Below are 20570 nucleotides of genomic sequence, written 5' to 3'. Positions count from 1 at the left end.
ATTCCCATGCCTCCGATGCAAGATCATCCTGTTTCTCCTCATCGGGGACCAAAGCGTTGTTGGTGGCCATCATGGCCAAGTTTATTTGGATGAAATCCTTAATAAATCTTGTCTTGGGAAGCTTAAAGTCCTCTGGAGGTGGTGGAAGTAATTTGTTATCATTGTTCTCTATGTTCCACCAAGTACGCTTGTGTCCTTCTTGAATGGGTTCTTGTAGCATACAACTTCACCCTGACGGAAACCCCAAGCTGGAAGTGAGTTGCCAGTGACTCCCAAATAACAGTTCATGACGGGACTACGGAGACGGAAAGACGACGACAATGGGTGCAATCTCTGCTTATCCTCATTACCCGACTGTTCCATAATCTCCACAACCCAATTGTCCTTGTAGTCACCTATGGTGAGGTTACCGTATCCGGCCACTTCGTACTCTCCCTTTGAAATTGGAGCTGGCACATCGTGGGTGTGCAAATTGCGGCCGGTTTGAGGATGAACTAATCTCACCAACATACCATCCACGACATATTCGATTTCTTCCGAGGTATCAGAGTCATAAATTGGCTGTCCTCTTGCATGCTGGAAGATCCAGTTATTGTTAGAGTCCTTGTGGGAGTATGTGGTAACCTGCTGTTGCTTAGATCCCTCTGGGAAGCCCTGCACGTGAGAGTGTAACAATCCTCCAGTCAAACCCTGATTCTTGAGAGTAACGACGGAGTGTCCGATGGTGACTTCACGAGGGCCCCCTCCAACGTCTGAGCCTTCTAAATTAGCTTGGAACAACGATGACATGTTGGCGTCACCAGTACCGGTGCGGTATAACAAGTCAAAGTGAACCTTGAAGGAAAGGAGGAAAATCAGAAATGGGACAATAATAAGGGCCAAAATTCTAGCCATCCAGTGTTGAGAGTATTTTCCCCAAGAAATGGACTTGTCTCCAAACTTGTTCCACAAGTCCACAACAGTGTAAATTCCCACCAAAGAAGTGACAAACAATCCTACCATCTTCACGGAACAGGTGCATCCAATGGAGATACCCGTCAACAACAACCATTTCCACCATTTACGAGTGAAAGGTGTCTTTTGGTTGAACGAGTCAAATCTAACGAAGCAAAACACGGTAGCAACCGTGAAAAACAAAAGCATTGAATCCAAAAGGATGAACTTTCCGAGAGTCACGTAAGACAACTCAAAGCATACCATCAACGTGAAAAGCCAAGTTGTAGCCACCGAGTAACCAATTTCCTTCATGGTGTAGTATGCAAAAGGAACACACAAAGATGAGAAAATCGCCTGGAAAATCCGCATTTTGGTGTAGTCGATGTACTCAGGGTAGTCTGTGCCCGATGGGAAATCCCATGAACCATTATAGCCGGCAAGATAGCCGGATAAACCAATCAACATTTTACCCAATGGAGGATGGACATCATGGTAGAACTCATGACGCAAATAATACGAGCCAAACTTTCCAAAGTGAGCCTCGTCCCACACCACCGAAGCATTGAGTCCAATACGATACAACCGGACGCCAAACGACAAAATCGTAAAGATTATTGGTGCCAAGATCTTCTCCAATTGAGCAAGACCCGATACAAACGAGTCATCTCCAAGATCATTGTGAGGTTCTTCACCTGAGTTATTCACTCCAGACACCTTGGGTCGTTTACCACGAAACCGGAGCCCGTTCTGGTCTCCAGTACTCACACCGGTCGACATGATACTGAGTTATGAAAAATCGCGACGTGTTAAATGGTGCGGGCGAAAGTGCGCGCGGTGGGAGTGTGCAGGGAAATTTCAGCGCGACTGCAAGAGGGAGCGTGAAGGTGGAGATGGAAATGGAGTTGGAAATGGAAATGGAAGTGAACATGAAAGATGAGAAATTGCCAGAAAAGTGAAAACGAAACGGAATGGGAAACGACCAAAAAGCTTATTGTTTAGTGTTTGAATGTGGTGGTTGGTAGTTAAATCTCATTTTGCAGTTTGCACAGTTTCATAATGTGCAGGATAAGAAGGTTGCAACAACCGTTCAATCCTTCACTGATTAAAAGTATGTTCCAACCAAAGGAATAATGGAACCAACATACCAACAAACCTAAAACATCCTAAGAAAATCTTTCTTTCTTCGTTCCGTCCTTATTCACTTTCAATTTCACCTCTAAAGAAAGCACCTTTTTTCTCACTTTTGACTCTAATTCCCTCACTCCTTCCCTCTACTCATTCACCCTTACTTCTCTCACTTATCTACCCCCCTCATTATCACCGGAACAATTTTTTCAGGATGAGCCATACTCACTCGGGTCCGCAGCACGAGAACCTGTGAACATGATATCAGTGTCAAACCCAATTTTGAAAACCTGATACCTGACGTTCGGTGCAAATAATCCTGGAGCGACTCTGCTACCGATCCTGAGTCTTTCAATGCCCGGAAATCCTTTTCGGGTACCGACACTTTTATCAGCCGGAGAGCATCATTGGTCGTCTTTACGGTATACACCAAATTCACATCATCCGCTTCTAATTCTTCCAAAGTACTGAGAAGTGTACTCGGTGTAAGCGTGAGTCTATGGATCATTATTGGTGGCGATATCGAAGCCAGTTCGAGAATTTGGACAAATATAGTTGCAAACGGCCGAGTTCCAGAAATCAAAACGACGGTTTTTTCATTTTCTGTGACGAAAATCACCTGCTGTGGTGTTGACAACAAGGTATCGGGATGGCTCACGGTAATTGTTGTGATTTGAAGCGAATTCACCAAATCTGATCGAAAAGTTACCGAGATATCTGACACTATATCATGAGGTGAATTGTAAATTATTTTGTCTGAGGACCTATTAGAATGCTCCGAGTATAAATACGCTGCTAGATTATGACTTATGTGACGCTTGTGAGTTTCGTCTAGAGCTGGAAATGTTCTGTTGCTGGTATAGAGACCGAACTGGCGGTTGCGTAGATGGTCCATAAAAACAACGCGCGCTGAATTTGTGAATTGTGGAGATGAGAGAAAATAGAGAATGAGGAATGAAGATAGAAATTGAAATAGTGAAAATTAAAATTGAACGTGAAATTGTGAAGAGACAGAGAAACTATAGGTATAGTCAACAATAGGTTAAGCTCAGTAGCTAAGTATTTCAGAAATGGCATGTCGCTATTAAACCGACTTCTACGTTTTTTTCTACACTTCGTTTGCAATCATTCATTGAACAACTACCTTTTCACATATGGTGCTTCATGGGAAACTACAATTTATAGTCCGAGCTGCCGTCCGAGGCTAGTTATTGGGAAGCCTTGGCAACGTGCTCCAACAAGTCAACCACTCTGGTGGAGTAACCAAACTCATTGTCATACCAAGAGATCAACTTGACGAAAGTAGGAGACAACAAGATACCGGCCTTTTGGTCAAAGATGGAAGAGTAGCTGGAACCAAGGAAGTCGGTGGACACCACAGCGTCCTCGGTGTAGCCCATAATACCCTTCAAAGGACCATTGGCAGCAGCCTTGATGGCCTCAGAAATCTCCTCGTAAGTGGCAGATTTCTTCAATCTGACGGTCAAGTCAACAACCGACACATCGACGGTTGGCACTCTCAAGGACATACCGGTCAATTTACCGTTCAATTCAGGAATAACCTTACCGACGGCCTTAGCAGCACCGGTGGACGATGGAATGATGTTACCGGAAGCGGTTCTACCTCCTCTCCAGTCCTTGTGGGATGGACCATCGACGGTCTTTTGGGTGGCGGTGATCGAGTGCACGGTGGTCATCAAACCCTCCTCAATACCAAACTTGTCATTGACAACCTTGGCCAATGGAGCCAAACAGTTGGTGGTACAAGAAGCATTGGAAACAATGTTGATGTCCTTGGTGTACTTGTCCTCATTGACACCCACAACGAACATAGGAGCGTCCGAAGATGGAGCAGTGATGATAACCTTCTTAGCACCACCGTCAATGTGCTTTTGAGCACCATCCTTGGTGGTGAAAACTCCGGTGGACTCAATCACATAGTCGACACCAGATTTACCCCATGGAATGGAAGCTGGGTCCTTTTCACCGAAAACCTTGATGGAGTGACCATCGACAACGAGAGAGTCACCTTCGCTCTTAACTTCACCCTTGTATTGACCGTGAGTGGAGTCATACTTGAACATGTAAGAAGCGTAGTCAGCAGCAATAAAAGGATCATTGATGGCAACGACCTTAATGTCTGATCTTTGCAAGGCGATTCTCATCACCAAACGGCCGATACGACCGAAACCATTAATACCTACGGTAATAGCCATTGTATAATTTAAATGTGGGTGAAGAAATCGAGGGCGCGCCGATTGACTTTATAGCCTTGCGCTCGGGCCATGGCCCCCCGGGTGTCGCCCGGGTATCACGTGCGCGTAGTGTGGTATAAGTGCGGATGCAAGGAGGGTGGCACCACCTGAGGGGTCAGATGCGAATTGTGCGTCTATGGGAGCATGATTAATGCATCAAATGATGCAAAATAGGGGTCAATTGCATCAATAATTTTGAGCTATGCATCAATGGTGCGTCAATTAATCAGATCGTTGCTGCATCATCGCTGCAGATCCCTTGGTTGCGTCGGGTTGGTGCCAACCGCGGAGCAATGCCTGCATGGCGGATGGACGGGTGTGCTGGTGGGGATCGGTGTTTGGTGCCTGTTCAGAGCGGTGTGCGTTGTGCAGGCGTGGGTTGTGTGCAGTCGAATATGTTGAATTATATGCCGTTTCTTGTGTGCAGTCCCATGGGTATTCTCCTATTTTATCCGGTTCAATCTGGCTCAATCTGGCCCAATCCGGCTAAACGGGCAACCAAGCATGTCTCAAAAATGAAAAAAAGTGCCGATCTTTTTCGCACTTTTCTGTCGTAATTATAGCCATATACGTATATGGACAAAACTGCTCAGCGCACCAGCTTCCCAATTGAGTAATGGTATGTACTATTTGTCATGCAAGGCACGAAGAATACGGCAGAAGGAAATTGCATTAAGCTGTAAGCTGAAATGTCTCACTTTAGTCTTTGCCAATATTAAACTTCACGGCTAGTCTATTTTCTTGTCTATTTCTGTCTATTTTCTCGGCGTACGGCTCAACCCAAACAAAGATCGATTTTATCCAGCCCCTATGCACAATCCCAATTGAGCAATGAGCAATAATACATTAAACATTGGCTGGTTCATTGTTAGAACCTAGACCCTCAAATATTATCTAATATTTTCTGTACATGCATAGACGGGCAACCCCAACTGCAAGCCAATTGAGCCTCCGCTACAACTTGCGTAGAATGCGGGCAAAATGTGGGCGAATCTAAGTCTGGATGCAACCTTTCTTTTCTGCGCATATATACCGCATAAAAGTGGGTGCAAATCGCTGTGGTGTACGGCTGCGATCGGGTTCTACGCCCGTTGCTTCCGTGCCGGGCAGCCGCATCCGGCTGTCGGCCGAACCGCCGGCTACTGCTCGGATCAGCCTTGCGAAGGTTTAGGTGTTGACCGTTTACTTGCAAACTGGGGCGCCACTATAACAATAGCATATGGTATATACGACTACCAAACACGATTTCGAACGATTGTGACGCCATGCATGGCTGCAAAAATCAGCCGCAGACCCAGCATTTTCTTAACATTGTTTCGGCCAAATAGGTACCTCGAATTCACTTCACCGACTTCATCCAGATCTATTTTGCAATCGTGACCGTCCCCGTTCCTTTGCTCGAGGTCATCGGCCCGGCACCGAAAATATCGCACTAATGTTAGTTTTCCTGCACTTACCATGTAGTATAAAGCAGCCTCGCGCCCCTCTGATTAGTTATGCCCCCGGTATCTATTCTGGTTTAAGTATGTACTCCCATGCGGAGCCTTCCTCGCCTGAGGATCATGATAGTCAATCACACCTAAAAAAGAAAAGAGTAGGCAAGGCGTGTGACCTGTGTCGGATTAAAAAAACCAAATGTGATGGAAAAAAACCTTGTGGAAGATGTCTTGCTGACAATAAAATTTGTGTATTTCTGGAGAAAAGAAGAGCCAAGGATAAGCTGCCACCGTCTGGTTACGTAGAGCTCTTGGAAACCCGCCTTGATCTTCTTACAAAGTCGTTGGAAAAAATGGTTCAGCTTTCCAAAAACCACCTCCCATTTCTCAAGGAATTATACGATCCAGAATCCGACTCTATTCCCATAAATGACGTGGTTACCTATCTCATCAAGGAGAAGGGTTTGCTTGCGAGCCTTCCTGTAGAATGGGAAAAAGGTGCTATAATAGCAGCAACTATGCTGTCGCAATCCCAAAAGGGTATAGAGGCGGCAGCAAGCGCATTTGCTCGCCATCGCCGCGAAAGAGAAGACGATGAAGTGTCGCTCGCAGACTCACATCCGATCAAAACCTCCATCTCTCGCGAAAGCTCCCTCGATGACGAACAACTGCTTGCGTCGTTCGACACCATGGGACTCGAGCCACGGCTTGGTCGTCAAATGCTTGTTAATCTGGCAGCATTGGGTGGAATTCCCTCACCACAATCTTCAAACCTGGAGTACGATTTGGACAACTCGTCGAATCATCACCCTGAACTACCAGGTTCGCTTTTCTCCAACGACCTTCCCCCACGCAATTCCTCGGTCACATCGCTCACAAATAAACTCGAAACCCACACAATACACTCACCCACCCTCACATCGTCCGGGTCCTCACTTCGAAGGTCTTCTTCGTTGACTAGACCCTACCTGCCTTCGCATCAAAAAATGAAGAATCACGGCCATATCCAAAAGAATACCCATTCACACCATCACCATTCCCACGCCCATAACAACATTATTTCCAATAACGGCAATGAATTTTCCCTTGCTCTTCGTGCCTCAAATTCATCGCCATCTTTGGAACCGCAATCCACCACAAATTACCCTTCACAATTAGCCCTGCAAGAGTCGAAGATGCCCCATAGTACAACTAATGGTGCCCCTATTGACTTCACTTCGCTAAACAGCCCGTACCTTGATGATGATCTTCCCTCCAACGCACTTAATCTTGAATCAATAGACAACTTGGACGGCCTTGTGAGTAACCCATTTGCTAAATCATACACCTTCGATATCAATGAGCCCAATGACCACTCTCAACTTTCCTATCAAGCCTTATAGCGTTTGGTTTATAGTTCCGATTGTATGTTACATAGTGTTAATTATAGATTATGACAAAGAGCCGCCACTTCTAGCCGCTGCACTTCAAGCCGTACACTTCTCAAGCTGCTTCTCTTCATTTTAAAAAATCACCAAAAAGAAAAAAAGAGGAATTGACACGGACAGGAATTGAACCTGCAACCCTTCGATCTGGAGTCGAAAGCTCTACCATTGAGCCACCGCATCCCAACACCCTTACTAAGGGGGGTTTCGCACATTCGCGGCCACTAGGCCACCACGTCATCCTCTGGTGTATTTTGTGCCCAGCGCTCTTAAGGGTATATTGCAGCATTGCGAATCATGGTGGTACATTTTTTTTATCAACATTAAAAATGGCAAAAAAATCAAAAAAGCCAGATCCACTGCCACCGCCCAGTAATCTGGTGTCCAAATCAAAGAAGAATGAGGATTCTCCACCTGATCCCAATAAACCACAGCGTGGTTTAGCAATTGGTGAAAATTTTGGATGGACAGGAAAGTTACCTGCAACGTTACTACATGAGCATTGTCAAAAACAGAAATGGGGCAAGGTAATATTTGATATGAAGAAGACGTCGGCTGGGTACATTGGGATTGTCAATTTAAGTTGGGAAAACCCAAAGACAAAAGAATTGATCAAGTTGAGAATGCAACCTGATCCAGAAACTTATCAGCCTAAAGAAACTACCAATGAAGCTCGTCACTATGTGGCCACATACACGCTACACCGAATTAATCATGTTAAGAACATGAAAATGGTGTTACCCATCATTTTTAGGGACTATTGGACGGCTTTGGAGAAAGAACGATTGGTGCTTTTGAAGACGAACAAAGAAGAACATGATTTCAAATTTAACGCCAACCCGTTTACGGCATTTATAGAGAAGCGGGAGAAGAAGGAAAAGAGAGAGAAAGAACGTCTTTTGAAGCAACAGAATGAACTGAAGTTGAAAAAACCAACGATCAGCATAGGTCCTACCAATTCACTTCCCAAAAAAGGAACTGTATCAGGCAACACTCGTCCAACTTCAGACCTCAAGTTGAAGTCGCAAGATGGTCCAGCACCTACCAAAGCGTCAAAACCAGTAAATCAACAGCAATTACAAACAACAAGAACTTCGTTTCCCAAGAAAGTATGGGCAAGTGCTCCATTCATTGACTTCAGTTCCGAGATACGAGCATCCATTGAAGACTCCATTAAGCACCACATGGACTGGGTTCTCACTAAGACAGAAGTCTCTGCGAAATCACTGACTTCTGACTTATCTTCCACTCTAGAAACTTTAGGTTTTAGACCACTGCATATTCAAGAGGCATTCACATATACCCTGACATTCACTTCAGCATTGGAATGGCTCATTTTCTACATTCCCGAGGATGACTTACCGCCTATATTCGCCAAGTCTGACCAGGACTCGGCTGTGTCTTTGAAAATCTCTCACAATATAAAACTTGAGTATATGCTCAAACGTTTAGGGGAATCGGGATTTGACAACGACGAGATTATTGCAGAGCTAGAAAAGCACAACAACGATGAGTTCTTGACCAGCATAAGATTGACTCGCAAGCTCATTGGATATCAAGCCAAAGACGTCGGTCCAGTTGACGACTCGCAGCAATTGTGGGAAGAAGAAATCGATGCATTGAAAAGTATTGGGAACCACAAAATATCTTTCCAAGAAGATCGAAGGATTGTCAACATTTCCTTGAGTCCAGAAAACATTTCTGCTGGTTTGTTTCAAGTTCGCTTGTTGCGCTGTGACGACTACCCCAATAATCTTCCTGGAATCCAAATTATTGTTGCTGATCCTTCTTTCAAATTGGCCAAGTATATCAAGATCTCGATTCTCAAACAGCTCTTGTCTTATATCTTGGAGAATAGCTTTGTCGGTGAGTGCATGGTGTACTTGATAGTGGAATGGCTTGAGAGCAATATCGCATCAATTATTGATAATCCCGGTCCTTTGGTTTCTGGCTCCTTTGCTTCCCGCAGCAGGGTATCGGCTTCCTCAAAGTCCAAAACCAAGACCAAAACTACCTCGAGGAGACCAAAAGCAAACGACATAAATGTGGAAGAGCTCGCACAAAAGTATCAAGATTTGATGAAATCTTCAAAAATGAAGTCGTCTATTTCTGACAGAATGCGCTTACCAGCGTGGAAAAAGAGGGAAAGGATCGTTGAGGCTATCAATTCCCATAAAGTGACATTAATCACCGGAGAAACTGGGTCTGGAAAATCCACTCAAGCAGTACAATTCATGCTCGATTACATGAACTCTCAAGGCGATTTCAAGTCAAGAATAATTTGCACCCAACCACGAAGAATTTCAACCATGGGTCTTGCTGAGAGAATCAGCGACGAGAGGTTGTCTGTGGTTGGTAAGGAAACTGGTTACATTATTCGAGGCGAAAATAAAACTGGTCCCGAAACCAGAATCTCATTCGTCACTACCGGTGTCTTATTGCGTATGCTCCAATCATTTTTAGCATCGAACAAAGACGATGAAAGTGTGTTTGAAAGTCTAGGATACATCTTCATTGACGAGGTTCACGAAAGATCTGTTGACAGTGACTTTTTGTTGATTGTGCTCAAGACAGTAATGTCCCGGTTTCCAGATCTCAAGATTGTTCTTATGTCGGCAACAATCAACATTGATACATTCAATAGCTTTTTCGGTACAAAAGTGAACCATATCCACATCGAAGGACGAACTTTCCCCATCAAAGATTACTATTTGGATTCCATTTTGGACGATCTCAACTTCACCATAATGTCTGACGACGGTGAGAAATTGCAACCTAAAGCTGACTCTCGGTTTTTCAAGTTGGGCAATCTCAATTACGACTTGATAGCACAGTTGTGTTTGAAGATTGCCAGCGATAGTGCAGACTCTGAAGGTTCGTTTTTGATCTTTTTACCTGGAGTGATGGAAATCAACCGCACCATTAGAAAAATTGAAGAGTTATTTTCCAACAATCGTATGGATTGCTGGTGTCTCCCATTGCACTCTGCACTTTCTCCCAGCGAGCAGAAGAAAGTGTTTCTTCGGCCTCCTAAAGGCGCAAGGAAAATTGTCGTTGCAACAAATGTGGCAGAAACTTCCATCACCATTCCCGACTGTGTAGTTGTGATAGACTCGGGAAGATCAAAATCGCTTTTCTATGATTCTCAAATGGATGCAACAAAGTTGGTAGAGAATTGGTGCTCAAAAGCCGAGGTTGGTCAGAGAAGAGGTAGATCTGGTCGTATCACAAACGGAACATGTTACCATCTTTATACCACCGAGACACAAGCACAAATGTTGGCGCAACCTATTCCTGAAATCATGAGGACCAGACTTGAAAACTTGTACTTGGTTGTTAAGTCCATGGGTATTGACAATGTCGAAGCATTTCTTAACAGTGGAATTGATCCTCCAGATCTGTCTTCGCTAGCCAAATCGCTGCAATTACTTACAGAGATGGGAGCGTTGAATGAAGGTAACTTGACGTATTTGGGAAAGTATTTATCATATCTTCCCACCGATCTTCCTAGTGGAAAGTTGCTTATTCTTGGCTGCATTTTTGGCTGCTTGGATATAAGTTTGACGCTAGCAGCTGTGAGCTCGAGTGGGTCGCCGTTCTTGAACAGTTTTGAAAACCGAGACAAAATCAAACAGGTTCAATCGAGTTTTTCCAAAGGACATGGAGACTTTATTGCCCTGGCAATTGCATTTGATGAATACAACATGATGAGATTCAAAGGCCAAAATACCAAAAAGTTCATAAAGGACAACTACCTTTCGTATCTCAACTTGACCACCATATCATCCACGAGAGAACAATTCGTTTCGATTTTGAAAAATATTGGATTTGTGCCTATGAGCTACAATTCCAGAAACAAGGAAAATATCTCGAATCTCAATAGAAACAGCTCCAACTTGACCATTGTGCTGGCTGTACTTACCGGAGCATATTATCCCAACGTTGCAAGGGTTCAGTACCCAGAAGCAAAGTATTTCCAATCCTCAGTTGGAGCCGTTGCCATGGACCCTGATGCCAGGCTTTCCAAATTTTGGATCAGAAACGAAAACTATGAAAAAGATAATGACTCCTCAGAAGAGCTTCCAGCATCTCGAGCTTTCATTCATCCATCTTCGGTGCTCTTTGATACCAGTGCAGAAGACATTGTATCTCCCGACTTGAAGGAGTTCATGGATGAAGAAGGCAATATAGATATGGCAAAGGCACGGTCAGGCTATAAGGCTGATTTGACACCCAAAGTACTGCTGAACTCCAAAGCTTTAAAAGCACCGTTTGTGGTTTTTGGCAACTCCCATTTTTCCACCAAGTTGTATATTCGAGAATTGACCCCAACGAGTTCCTTGGCAACCGTGTTGCTAGGAGGTGAGATATCCTATGACGTTGCTGAATGTCTCAACACCGGAAGGCCATCGCCAGGAATTGTGCTTGACAACTGGATCCCCGTGAGAACTTGGTGCAAAAATGGTGTTCTTTTGAAGCAGTTAAGACTCATGCTCGATAGGCTAATTGAGGAAAAACTATCAAATCCAGAATCCACCATCGACACTTCAAGTCAAGATGTGTTGCCGATTATAGAGATGGTGTTGACACAATAAAAAAATTTTGGTGTGTTTTGTAATTTTTCGCAGCCACATTTTGCAACAATTGTAAATTTGTAAGAATTCGCAATTTCAAACAGTGCGATAACAATTTTGAGCAACCGTACTCAATATCACTCTTGCTACCCATTGAAACGTGGTGAATAGTGTGTCATCTTCTAATCCCTTTCTACCTTTAAAATGCTGTCTGGTCGTCGTAAAGACGAAGGCGGAAAGTACCAATTCTTGAATCAACATGAAGAAGCAAGAGATCCATTGCTAAGAGTCAGAACCAAATATGGTTCCACCGAGCAAGATGAAACAAGCAGAGCTCTGCAGCTGGATTCAGACAGCACTAGGCAAGAGGAAATAGCAAAAGATGACGAAATTCCCGACATGGTTCGTGAGTCTGTTTCCTTGGAAGATGATGTGAATTTGCCGGTGATCACATTTCGGTACTTTTTGCTCTCTACATTATTTGTCATTCCTGGAGCCTTCATCGACACTATGAATACCTATAGAACCACTGCTGCCGCTTATTCGATTTTTTTTGTTCAAATTGCTTGTCATTGGGCAGGTAAATGGCTTGCCGAGGTACTTCCTAAAAAGAGAGTTTCAGTCTTCAGATGGAGTTTCAACTTGAATCCAGGTCCGTGGTCGATCAAAGAAACCGCCATGATCACGATAACAGCCAGCAGTGGAGCCACAGGAAATTTGGCTACCAACGCAATTTCTTTGGCTGATTTACGATTCGGTGAAAAAGTTCATCCGGTCACTGCAATTGCATTCATGTGGGCAATTGTGTTTGTGGGCTACTCTTACGGTGCAATTGCCAAGGATTTGGTCCTATACGATCCTCAGCTTCCTTGGCCCCAGGCACTCATGCAAACAACCTTACTTCAAACCCAAGAAAAAGCCGACAAAGATCCCAAACTTGGTGGCAGACGAATGAAGCTTTTTTTCATGGTTTTGGGATCGGTGGCTATCTGGCAACTCTTCCCGGAATACATTTTCCCCATGACGTCGTCTTTGGCAATTTTATGCTGGATAGCACCATACAACAAGGTGTTGAATTTCCTTGGTTCAGGCTTGGGCGGTATGGGAGTACTCAATCTCTCTTTAGATTGGGCTAACATCAACTCAACAATCATGCTTTTCCCTTACTGGGTCCAGGTGATTCAGTTCATAGCATTTGTCATCGGAGCCTGGATATTACTTCCCATTGCAAAATGGAGCAGTCTCATCAGTTACCACCATGGACTAATGTCCAACAGTCTTTTCACCACTTCAGGTGAACCATATCCTTCTTCTAAGCTATTGAACGACGACCTTACCTTCAATCAGAAAGCATACGAAAAGTATGGCCCAGTCCTTCTTGGGGCACAAAGAGCATGGAATATTTTCTTTGACTATGCTGCCTACATTAGTGGAGTAGTATGGATATTAGCATTCAGATATGACGAAATCGTGGAGTCTATCAAGCGGCACCGTGGATCTAAAAAAATTGTTCATACTGACACATTGAACAAATTGCAAAATAGATATGATCCAGTACCCAATTCATGGTACCTCATACTTTTCACAGTTTCGTTTGTCACGTTGATGACCATCTTCTTGTCAGGTCAAATGTTCATGCCTTGGTGGTGCTGTATAATTGGCTTAGTATTGGGTGCTATAATTGTCACTCCTCTTGCATGGCTCTACGCCTTATCGAATTTCCAGCTAGCCATTGGAACTTTCAATGAGTTGTTTTATGGGTACTTGATTCAAGGACAAGCCAAAATACATCCTGTTAGTGGAGCCGTCTTTGGTTCAATTGCCGGGGATGCTTGGTACAGAGCACAATTTCATCTCCAGTGTATGAGAATTGGCTTCTACAACCACTTACCACCAAAAGCAGTTTTTCTTTGTCAACTTTACGGAGAGCTTATAGGAGTGCCAATAAACTACTTGGCAGTCAGGTGGGTGCTCAATACGAAGAGAGCGTACTTGGACGGTACTAAGGTTGACCCGCTTCATCAATGGACCGCTCAAGGGATAACATCGCTCCATTCAAATGCAATCCAATATGTTGTCTTGGGACCCTCAAGATTATTTGAAAATTATAAATGGCTTCCCTATGGCTTTTTACTTGGTTTAGTAGGTCCCTTGACGATCTTTGCGTTGTATAAACGTTTTCCTAACAGCAAGTTGAATTTTCAGTTGTGGAACACTACTGTTTTCTTTTCGAGTATGACAGTCTTCTATGGAAACATTTCTACTGGATACTTGTCGAAGTTTTTGGGAGGAACAGTGACAGCATTCTGGGCATTCCATTACCATCATTCGCTCTGGCAGAAATATAATTATATTATGGCTGCAGCATTTGACACGGGATACAATCTTGCAGTATTAATTATTTTTGCTTTGTACTCAGTGGGGTTGGTTATGCCAAATTGGTGGGGTAACAATGAGAAAAGCGTCGAACGGTGCTTTGCATTGTGACACCGATTTAAGTGAGCGTGGATCAAAACCTGGTATTATTTTTCACCTTATAGATTTACAATAGATTATCGGAATGATGTATTTAGATTTGCAATCCACTAAGGGGATCCATGAGAGAGCAGAACTCTACGTCAGGGAAGAAGAGGACACTTTTACTTAGTGTCATCGCAGCCAACAACGAGGCAACGTTTCGTTCCTGCTAAAGAAGATGAGAAGAGCCGAACAATTTTGAATGAAAAGTCAAGAAAGCTGAAGCAAAAAAGAACTTTCATTGATTACAAGCTAAGTTCGAAATTGAATTATAGGATTAGTACTGAAAATGATTATACAGAGAGCACACACTTTATCGAGAAAATATCAAAAATTGAAAATTTTAAAAACGATTTCAGCCTCCAGTAAGCTCAAAGCATAAAAAAATGCCCAAAACTACTCTTCCGCCTCACTTCCTTTTCTGAAATAGCAAGCTCAAAACCACCGATTTTGCACCCAATTCATCGTGGGCCCGTTCCTGCATACAGCCTCTCATAACTTGCCTCGATTGAACTTCTTCAAAGTCGCTCCTCTTTTCCATCTTCACATCCAACCCAAGACCAATGAATCAGGGCAACCAGGGCAACCAGCCCCAGCAGATACCCCAACAGGGCCAACAGACACGTTCCCAGGCTCAGATCCCTACTATTCAGCTGAAATACGTCGGTCAATTTGTCCAGGCTTTACAGAAAGAAGCAGCTCTTGCACAAGCCGCCACCAATGAGGCAGATCGAGCCAAGCACTATGCCAAAGTTGAGTCTTTGAGGCAGATCTTGAAGAAGTACCAGACAATGCAACAAAATGCTCGTCAACAACAGCAAAACCAAATGAATCCACAACAAACTCCACAAGGGTCCACCATGAATCCAAGACTTAGCACCAGCAACCCTGGTTCCTCGCAGATTGCTAATAGACAAGGATCTTCTCCGGTTCCACAGAGCATGCCCCAGAATTTGGCAGCTCAGCGTCAAAATGCTGGTCCAGCCTCTGCACCGCAACCTGGAACGACGGCCGGTGCACAAGGCTCTACCCCGGCGCTTGCTGTTTCCGCCGAAAACCTCAAGAGAATCAACACGGTGCTAACCGAGTTGAGCAAGCAGATCAATGATCTTGAGACAAGAAAGGCTAACGGATTGTCAGCCGAACAAGCTGCGAACACTGACAACCAATTGAATCAGTTTCGATCCAAGTTTGCACAGTATCAAAAGGTTGCTGTGTACATGAAGGGTCAATTGGAGAGAGGTGCTCAAGGCGGCACACCAGCCTCGGCGGGAAGTCCTGCTGTAAAGGTAGGCACGCCTGCAATGGGTGGTGGAGCGTCAGGACCCGATCCTCGCTTGAGACCAGGTTCTGCCCAGGGCGCAGGCTCTCCCGCTCTCACCAAATCTGCTGGCTCGCCTCAAGGGGATATCAGGCCCGGAACGCCATCCGGAGGAATTGGTTCAAGTGGCCGGTCCGCATCGCCTCCTGCTTCCGGCAAAACCAATGGAACACCTTCCAAAACAAGCCCCAACCAAACCCCTGGACCACCCGCTATCAACTTGTCTGGAATCACAAAGCCTAGCGTCTCGTCCATGCCAATCTCAAATACCATCAACGTGAAACCACCAGCCGCTGTCACACTCAAACCTAACCCCAATAATAGACCTACCCTCGCAGGAGGTGTAGCCAATGGTATAGGTCAACTGTTGGGTACTCCTTCTGTTCTTAGGATGCCAACTTACGACTTGTCTAGCACTGGCGGTCCTAGTGCCCTTCCTGACAATGGTGGAAGGGTCTTGACTAAGAGGAAGTTGTCTGAGTTGGTGAACAGCATTGGAGCAGATGAAGGAGATGGGAAAACTACCATTGATGGTGATGTTGAAGAATTGTTATTGGATCTTGCGGATGAGTTCATTAGCTCTGTGACTGGATTTGCTTGCAGGCTCGCTAAACATCGCAAAGTGGACTCTGTGGATGTCAAGGATATTCAACTCCATTTGGAGCGCAACTGGAATATTCGTATACCAGGCTACGCCATGGATGAGATTCGCAGCACTCGCAAGTGGCAGCCTACCCAAGCTTATAACCAAAAGAAGCAGGGGGTGGAAATATCCAAATCGGTAAACTAGAGACATGTCAAACGTAATGCTAAGTGTATTAATTGAATTTTATTTAATCGACCGCCGTAAAGACGTCTGGAGATTTTTCAACCAATACTCCTCTCTTGACCCAGGCATCCAACGCAGTGCGTGCAGGGTATTGTTGCATGTTGAGCCTCGAGCATATATCTGCAATACTGAGTTGGGAGACGTTTGAGCCAAATTCTAAGACCACAGCTGCTTCACTTGGAGAAACACTAAAAGTTTGCGTGGACCCCTGTGTTTCAATCTCGAGCGTCACTTGGCCCAAGCTTGGAACAAGCTCGAGAGACCGACCTCGTTTATTTTTCTTAAACTTGTCATTGTATGTTTCAAAGTAACTTTTGAGATGAGACAGGTCAAAGTGGTCAACGTCGGAAATGTTTTCGGAAACGCTTGTCCAATACATGTGTGAAAGGATTAAAGAATGAAAGGGAAGATTTCCTGAGATGTCGGTATTAGTTTGTCTGCTGTTGATGACATCTCGAATCATTACATCAAGAGTAGAGAACTCTTCGGTGCCGAATTTGAGTTTGAGGAGGTCCAATTGTTGCTGAATGGGCAGAGTATCGTAGTCGTGGAGGTTAATCAAGCGGTTACCAAAGATCTGGGTGAACTCTGAAATGAAAATATCCTTCAGATCAAAGATCGAGATGAGAGATTCTATGATATCGGTAACTTTTCCCTTCTTGAAATCAGGAAGGGCATCGATTGGATCAGGCATCCATTGGGACATGTCTTCGTCTCCAACCTGAACAGGAACACTCAGGCCACGGCGCAACTCACGGGCAAGCTCGTGAAGTGGGTTAGCCTCACCATCATCAAGAAGGCCATGTACAAGAGTGATAATAATATCCTCGCGGCCCTTGAGATACCGACGAATTGGGCGCACAACCTTGTCTAGGAGCACACCCTTCGGGTCTATGACCAAAAACGACCGAATTGTTGCCGCATACGTCGTTATTACCTCCACTGTATTGGCGCCGGAATGAAGAAGTTTTTGGTTGCATTGTTCAATGAAAGCGTCCACCAACTTGGCACGGTGCGACAGTTTTTCTGCAGCAGATTCACCCGTCAGCAGAACACATTCGTGGAGTTCTTGGAGAGCCACCGAGGAGTGTGGGTAGGCCGCAACCAAGTTGAAAAGCTCGATTATTCTAGTCAGCACGAGCTCGGTATGGGCCACTTTGACGAGATGATGAAGTGGAGCAAAAGACGGGTCTATGGTATGGAAACAGTGCAATTGGCTCTCCACCCACCTGTTGAGGTTTTGGAGAACCGGACGATCCCACACGCCAGCACAAGTTGATCGGACATAGTTTCGTATACGATTGATAGCAAGACTGGTGACGAGTGCCGCAACCTCTTCCGACATGCCAATGTGCGCTAGCAACTGGATTTTCTTGTGTGCTTCCGGCAGCGTAGCCAGAGGTATTACGAGGTTCTTTTCGAGATACGACGAAAGCATTTTGGAAAATGAAGATTTTTGCAGCAATAGGCCCGCACGAAACATGGCACGAAGACTTCGATAAAAGATCTGGGTTGCCGCCTGTTCCAAGCCAAGATAGTCAATACAGAGTCTGAAGTACGACACATAGGTGTCCACGAGTGCCATAAGGTCGTCAAAGTTTCCAGCTTCCAGCGCTGTTTCCAATGTTCCCGGAACACTCGAACGAAGCGAATTGGCATAAAGTCGTATAAAGTCCACTTGGCTTTCCTGGTCCTTCAAGCACCGTCGTATGGCTGCCTTGACTCTGGGAGAAGGCTGGGCGGGACCCAATGGCGGAGAACTCGCCGGGTTGAGCCACTCTAAAAGAAGCGCTACGTCGTTTTCAATGTCTGAAACAGACGAGGCTAGATCATGGAGATCGTAGACCCTGAGAATGGTGCGGACGTCCATAAAGTGATGTGTATAATACGGGCCTACTTTTGGTTTGGTGTTTCTTGGTGTTGTTTGGCGTTGTTTGGTGGATCGTGATTGTGTATTTGAGATTGATTGAGAAATCGTAGATTGAGTAATCGCTGCGAAATTCATTACTGAACTAGTTGCGTATACTACTACACTATCCAACTCGTTTACCACTTCAGTATGGCACCGTCACGCTCTACTGCTCGAAACCAGCTCGTAAGCATCACCGGGTGTACTCCAACAACAGCTACAAGTCTACTTGAAAAACACAACTGGAAACTCGAAGAAGCCGTCAACGCTTACTTGGAAAATGGGCTGTCTCGAGCGACCCTAGTAGCTTCAGACCCGCAAATTGAGCATATTTATAAGACATACCAAGATCCCGCTGATCCAGAACGCATAGATGTGGATGGTGTGCTCAAGTATCTCGACGACTTGGGCATCGAGCCCGAAGATCCCAAAAGCTTAACCCTTGCCTTTTTTTTGGAGGCGCCCTCAATGGGTGTATTCACACGAACCAAGTTCATTGGAAACTGGAGCAAAACCTCTGCTCGAAGTGTCGCGGAAATGAAACAGTACATCGATAACCTTGACTCCACCATCAAACAGTGCGACCCACTCCAGTTTGTCCAGCTCTACAATTTCACATTTGACTTTTCAATGGAGAATCCTGGCCAACGACTCCTCGCCATAGACACCGCCGTAGAATACTGGAAAATGCTCTTGTACAAACGACCGGAATTCGAAGGATGCCAGCTCCGATTTGACCAATGGTTCCAGTTTCTCACCACCCACAAAAAATCCATAACCAAGGATACCTGGCGAATGGTATACCTCTTCTTCAAGGAGGTTGTTGCCAGCGACCCCGAAAACCTTCTGGAATACGACGAGATGGCGTCTTGGCCCAGTGTAATCGACGAGTACATAGAATGGTTGCGCGAGACCGAAAGCTAGAAGGTATGTCTATTTTCTATAATACAACTAATTCAACAAATTGTCTATGCTTGACTTCCGGAGTGCAAGCAACGCTTTGGTGGCGTCCTCGTCCATCTCGAGCGAACCAGGGTACGACATAATGGTGTTGTTGGCCGGCACCAGTGTCTTGAACATACGTCTTTGCGGCATGGCAACTTCATCGGCAGGAATGGCTGGATCCGGTAACAGGAATCTGGTGGTAACTTTGGACTTCAATGCAGTTGTAAGCGGCGAAGGCTCGGTGGTGGAGGGATAGGAATACCCCCTTGGTGAATCACACATTGACGAAGTACGCGACAAGGATCTGGTGGGGGAGTAAGCTGGTTGGTGTTTATTCATCATAGAGAGTATGGGGCCCATGTCTGGGGTTATTTGCGGGCTTGGAAGCTGACGAAAATTGTTGAGCGTCGGCACCCCGTTGTCGGTGGGATCGCTGGAATTTTCACTGTCACCTTCTTCATCCTCCTCTATCACATTGTGGTTGTTCTTTTTTTCATCATGCAAATCGTTAAAACTGAAGTCGTGGTCGATGTCACGGTACTGGTTGACGTCCAATGGGACATCGGCAAACGAAGCGTCGAAAAAGTCGCTTCCTTCGAATTGGGAGAGCATCGAATGTTGACGCTGGATGGTGCGATGCAAGTACAAGATATACTCGACAGCAGCTTTGAGAATGGTGAGTTTATACATGCCATCGATCTTGTTACCGTTAAACTTGGAGGTTGTGTTGGGATAGTTGGAGGCAGCGCCCGATTCACGACACGCGGGAATGAGGTATTTCAATGCTTCAAACTCACGATTGATCTTCAACCGCCGTCTTTTTTCTATCACCGAATGAAGCTGTTTTGTCTCGTGCCTTCTCTTGGCTAATTCCTCTGCATCGGCATTGGCGGTACTACGCCGCCTCTTCTTTTTTCCAGGAACGGCTGATGGCGTCGCGCCGGTGGAGGAAGTGGAAGTTTGTTCATTTGTCAAGATTTCAAAATTCCCATCTTCGACATCCAAATCCTTGTTGAGCTGGATTATAGTAGTCTTTAAAACCGGTGGTCCTGGTAAGCGTTCCGTCATATTTGACCACAACAATGCGTGCCACAGATCTCTTTAAATAGTATGTGCCCACGTTCGCCAACACGTTGGCGTTCCGTCACACGAGGCTTACCCCACGTGGGGCAGATTGCAGCCACAAGACTAAATTGGCCCATGTGGAAAAGAGGGTCGAAAATGGAATCGGAACAGTCAAAAACGCGCGAGTCAGTGAAACACTACCGTACCAATGCCAAAGTTGCCAAAGTGTACCAA

The 20570-nt window shown here is 45.1% G+C and overlaps 10 protein-coding genes and 1 non-coding gene across 11 annotated transcripts; 5 read left to right on the top strand and 6 right to left on the bottom strand. All coding sequences in view use genetic code 12, as the record gives it.

The window, feature by feature from the left end:
- Nucleotides 1-168: 168 nt before the first annotated feature.
- PMT2 (dolichyl-phosphate-mannose-protein mannosyltransferase) lies at nucleotides 169-1713 on the bottom strand (the record flags this gene model as incomplete). The annotated part of the gene is made up of 1 exon (XM_001485598.1): nucleotides 169-1713. The coding sequence occupies one exon, from the start codon at nucleotides 1711-1713 to the stop codon at nucleotides 169-171; it is 1545 nt and encodes a 514-aa protein (XP_001485648.2).
- A 517-nt stretch (nucleotides 1714-2230) lies between these two features.
- Nucleotides 2231-2956, bottom strand: PGUG_01318 (uncharacterized protein; the record flags this gene model as incomplete). Its single annotated transcript, XM_001485597.1, has 1 exon — nucleotides 2231-2956. One exon carries the CDS (start codon nucleotides 2954-2956, stop codon nucleotides 2231-2233), a length of 726 nt encoding a protein of 241 aa, XP_001485647.2.
- Nucleotides 2957-3269: 313 nt separating this feature from the next.
- On the bottom strand, nucleotides 3270-4277 carry TDH3 (glyceraldehyde-3-phosphate dehydrogenase (phosphorylating); the record flags this gene model as incomplete). Its single annotated transcript, XM_001485596.1, has 1 exon — nucleotides 3270-4277. One exon carries the CDS (start codon nucleotides 4275-4277, stop codon nucleotides 3270-3272), a length of 1008 nt encoding a protein of 335 aa, XP_001485646.1.
- A 1474-nt stretch (nucleotides 4278-5751) lies between these two features.
- FCR1 (Fcr1p) lies at nucleotides 5752-7134 on the top strand (the record flags this gene model as incomplete). Its single annotated transcript, XM_001485595.1, has 1 exon — nucleotides 5752-7134. One exon carries the CDS (start codon nucleotides 5752-5754, stop codon nucleotides 7132-7134), a length of 1383 nt encoding a protein of 460 aa, XP_001485645.2.
- A 153-nt stretch (nucleotides 7135-7287) lies between these two features.
- On the bottom strand, nucleotides 7288-7359 carry PGUG_05987. The gene has a single exon. It is a non-coding gene; the product is annotated as a tRNA-Trp (tRNA).
- Nucleotides 7360-7505: 146 nt separating this feature from the next.
- Nucleotides 7506-11771, top strand: PGUG_01315 (putative helicase; the record flags this gene model as incomplete). Its single annotated transcript, XM_001485594.1, has 1 exon — nucleotides 7506-11771. One exon carries the CDS (start codon nucleotides 7506-7508, stop codon nucleotides 11769-11771), a length of 4266 nt encoding a protein of 1421 aa, XP_001485644.2.
- A 183-nt stretch (nucleotides 11772-11954) lies between these two features.
- On the top strand, nucleotides 11955-14237 carry OPT7 (Opt7p; the record flags this gene model as incomplete). Its single annotated transcript, XM_001485593.1, has 1 exon — nucleotides 11955-14237. The coding sequence occupies one exon, from the start codon at nucleotides 11955-11957 to the stop codon at nucleotides 14235-14237; it is 2283 nt and encodes a 760-aa protein (XP_001485643.2).
- A 593-nt stretch (nucleotides 14238-14830) lies between these two features.
- PGUG_01313 (uncharacterized protein) lies at nucleotides 14831-16378 on the top strand (the record flags this gene model as incomplete). The annotated part of the gene is made up of 1 exon (XM_001485592.1): nucleotides 14831-16378. The coding sequence occupies one exon, from the start codon at nucleotides 14831-14833 to the stop codon at nucleotides 16376-16378; it is 1548 nt and encodes a 515-aa protein (XP_001485642.2).
- Nucleotides 16379-16421: 43 nt separating this feature from the next.
- Nucleotides 16422-18422, bottom strand: PGUG_01312 (anaphase promoting complex subunit 2; the record flags this gene model as incomplete). Its single annotated transcript, XM_001485591.1, has 1 exon — nucleotides 16422-18422. One exon carries the CDS (start codon nucleotides 18420-18422, stop codon nucleotides 16422-16424), a length of 2001 nt encoding a protein of 666 aa, XP_001485641.2.
- Nucleotides 18423-18476: 54 nt separating this feature from the next.
- On the top strand, nucleotides 18477-19250 carry PGUG_01311 (NEDD8 ligase; the record flags this gene model as incomplete). The annotated part of the gene is made up of 1 exon (XM_001485590.1): nucleotides 18477-19250. The coding sequence occupies one exon, from the start codon at nucleotides 18477-18479 to the stop codon at nucleotides 19248-19250; it is 774 nt and encodes a 257-aa protein (XP_001485640.2).
- A 27-nt stretch (nucleotides 19251-19277) lies between these two features.
- Nucleotides 19278-20339, bottom strand: TRY6 (Try6p; the record flags this gene model as incomplete). Its single annotated transcript, XM_001485589.1, has 1 exon — nucleotides 19278-20339. The coding sequence occupies one exon, from the start codon at nucleotides 20337-20339 to the stop codon at nucleotides 19278-19280; it is 1062 nt and encodes a 353-aa protein (XP_001485639.2).
- Nucleotides 20340-20570: the final 231 nt, after the last annotated feature.

Source organism: Meyerozyma guilliermondii, genomic scaffold (assembly GCF_000149425.1).
Source record: "Meyerozyma guilliermondii ATCC 6260 scaffold_2 genomic scaffold, whole genome shotgun sequence".
Lineage (NCBI taxonomy): Eukaryota > Fungi > Ascomycota > Pichiomycetes > Serinales > Debaryomycetaceae > Meyerozyma > Meyerozyma guilliermondii.
The sequence above is the reverse complement of the archived record's forward strand: the minus strand, read 5'-3'. Positions and strand labels throughout refer to the sequence as shown.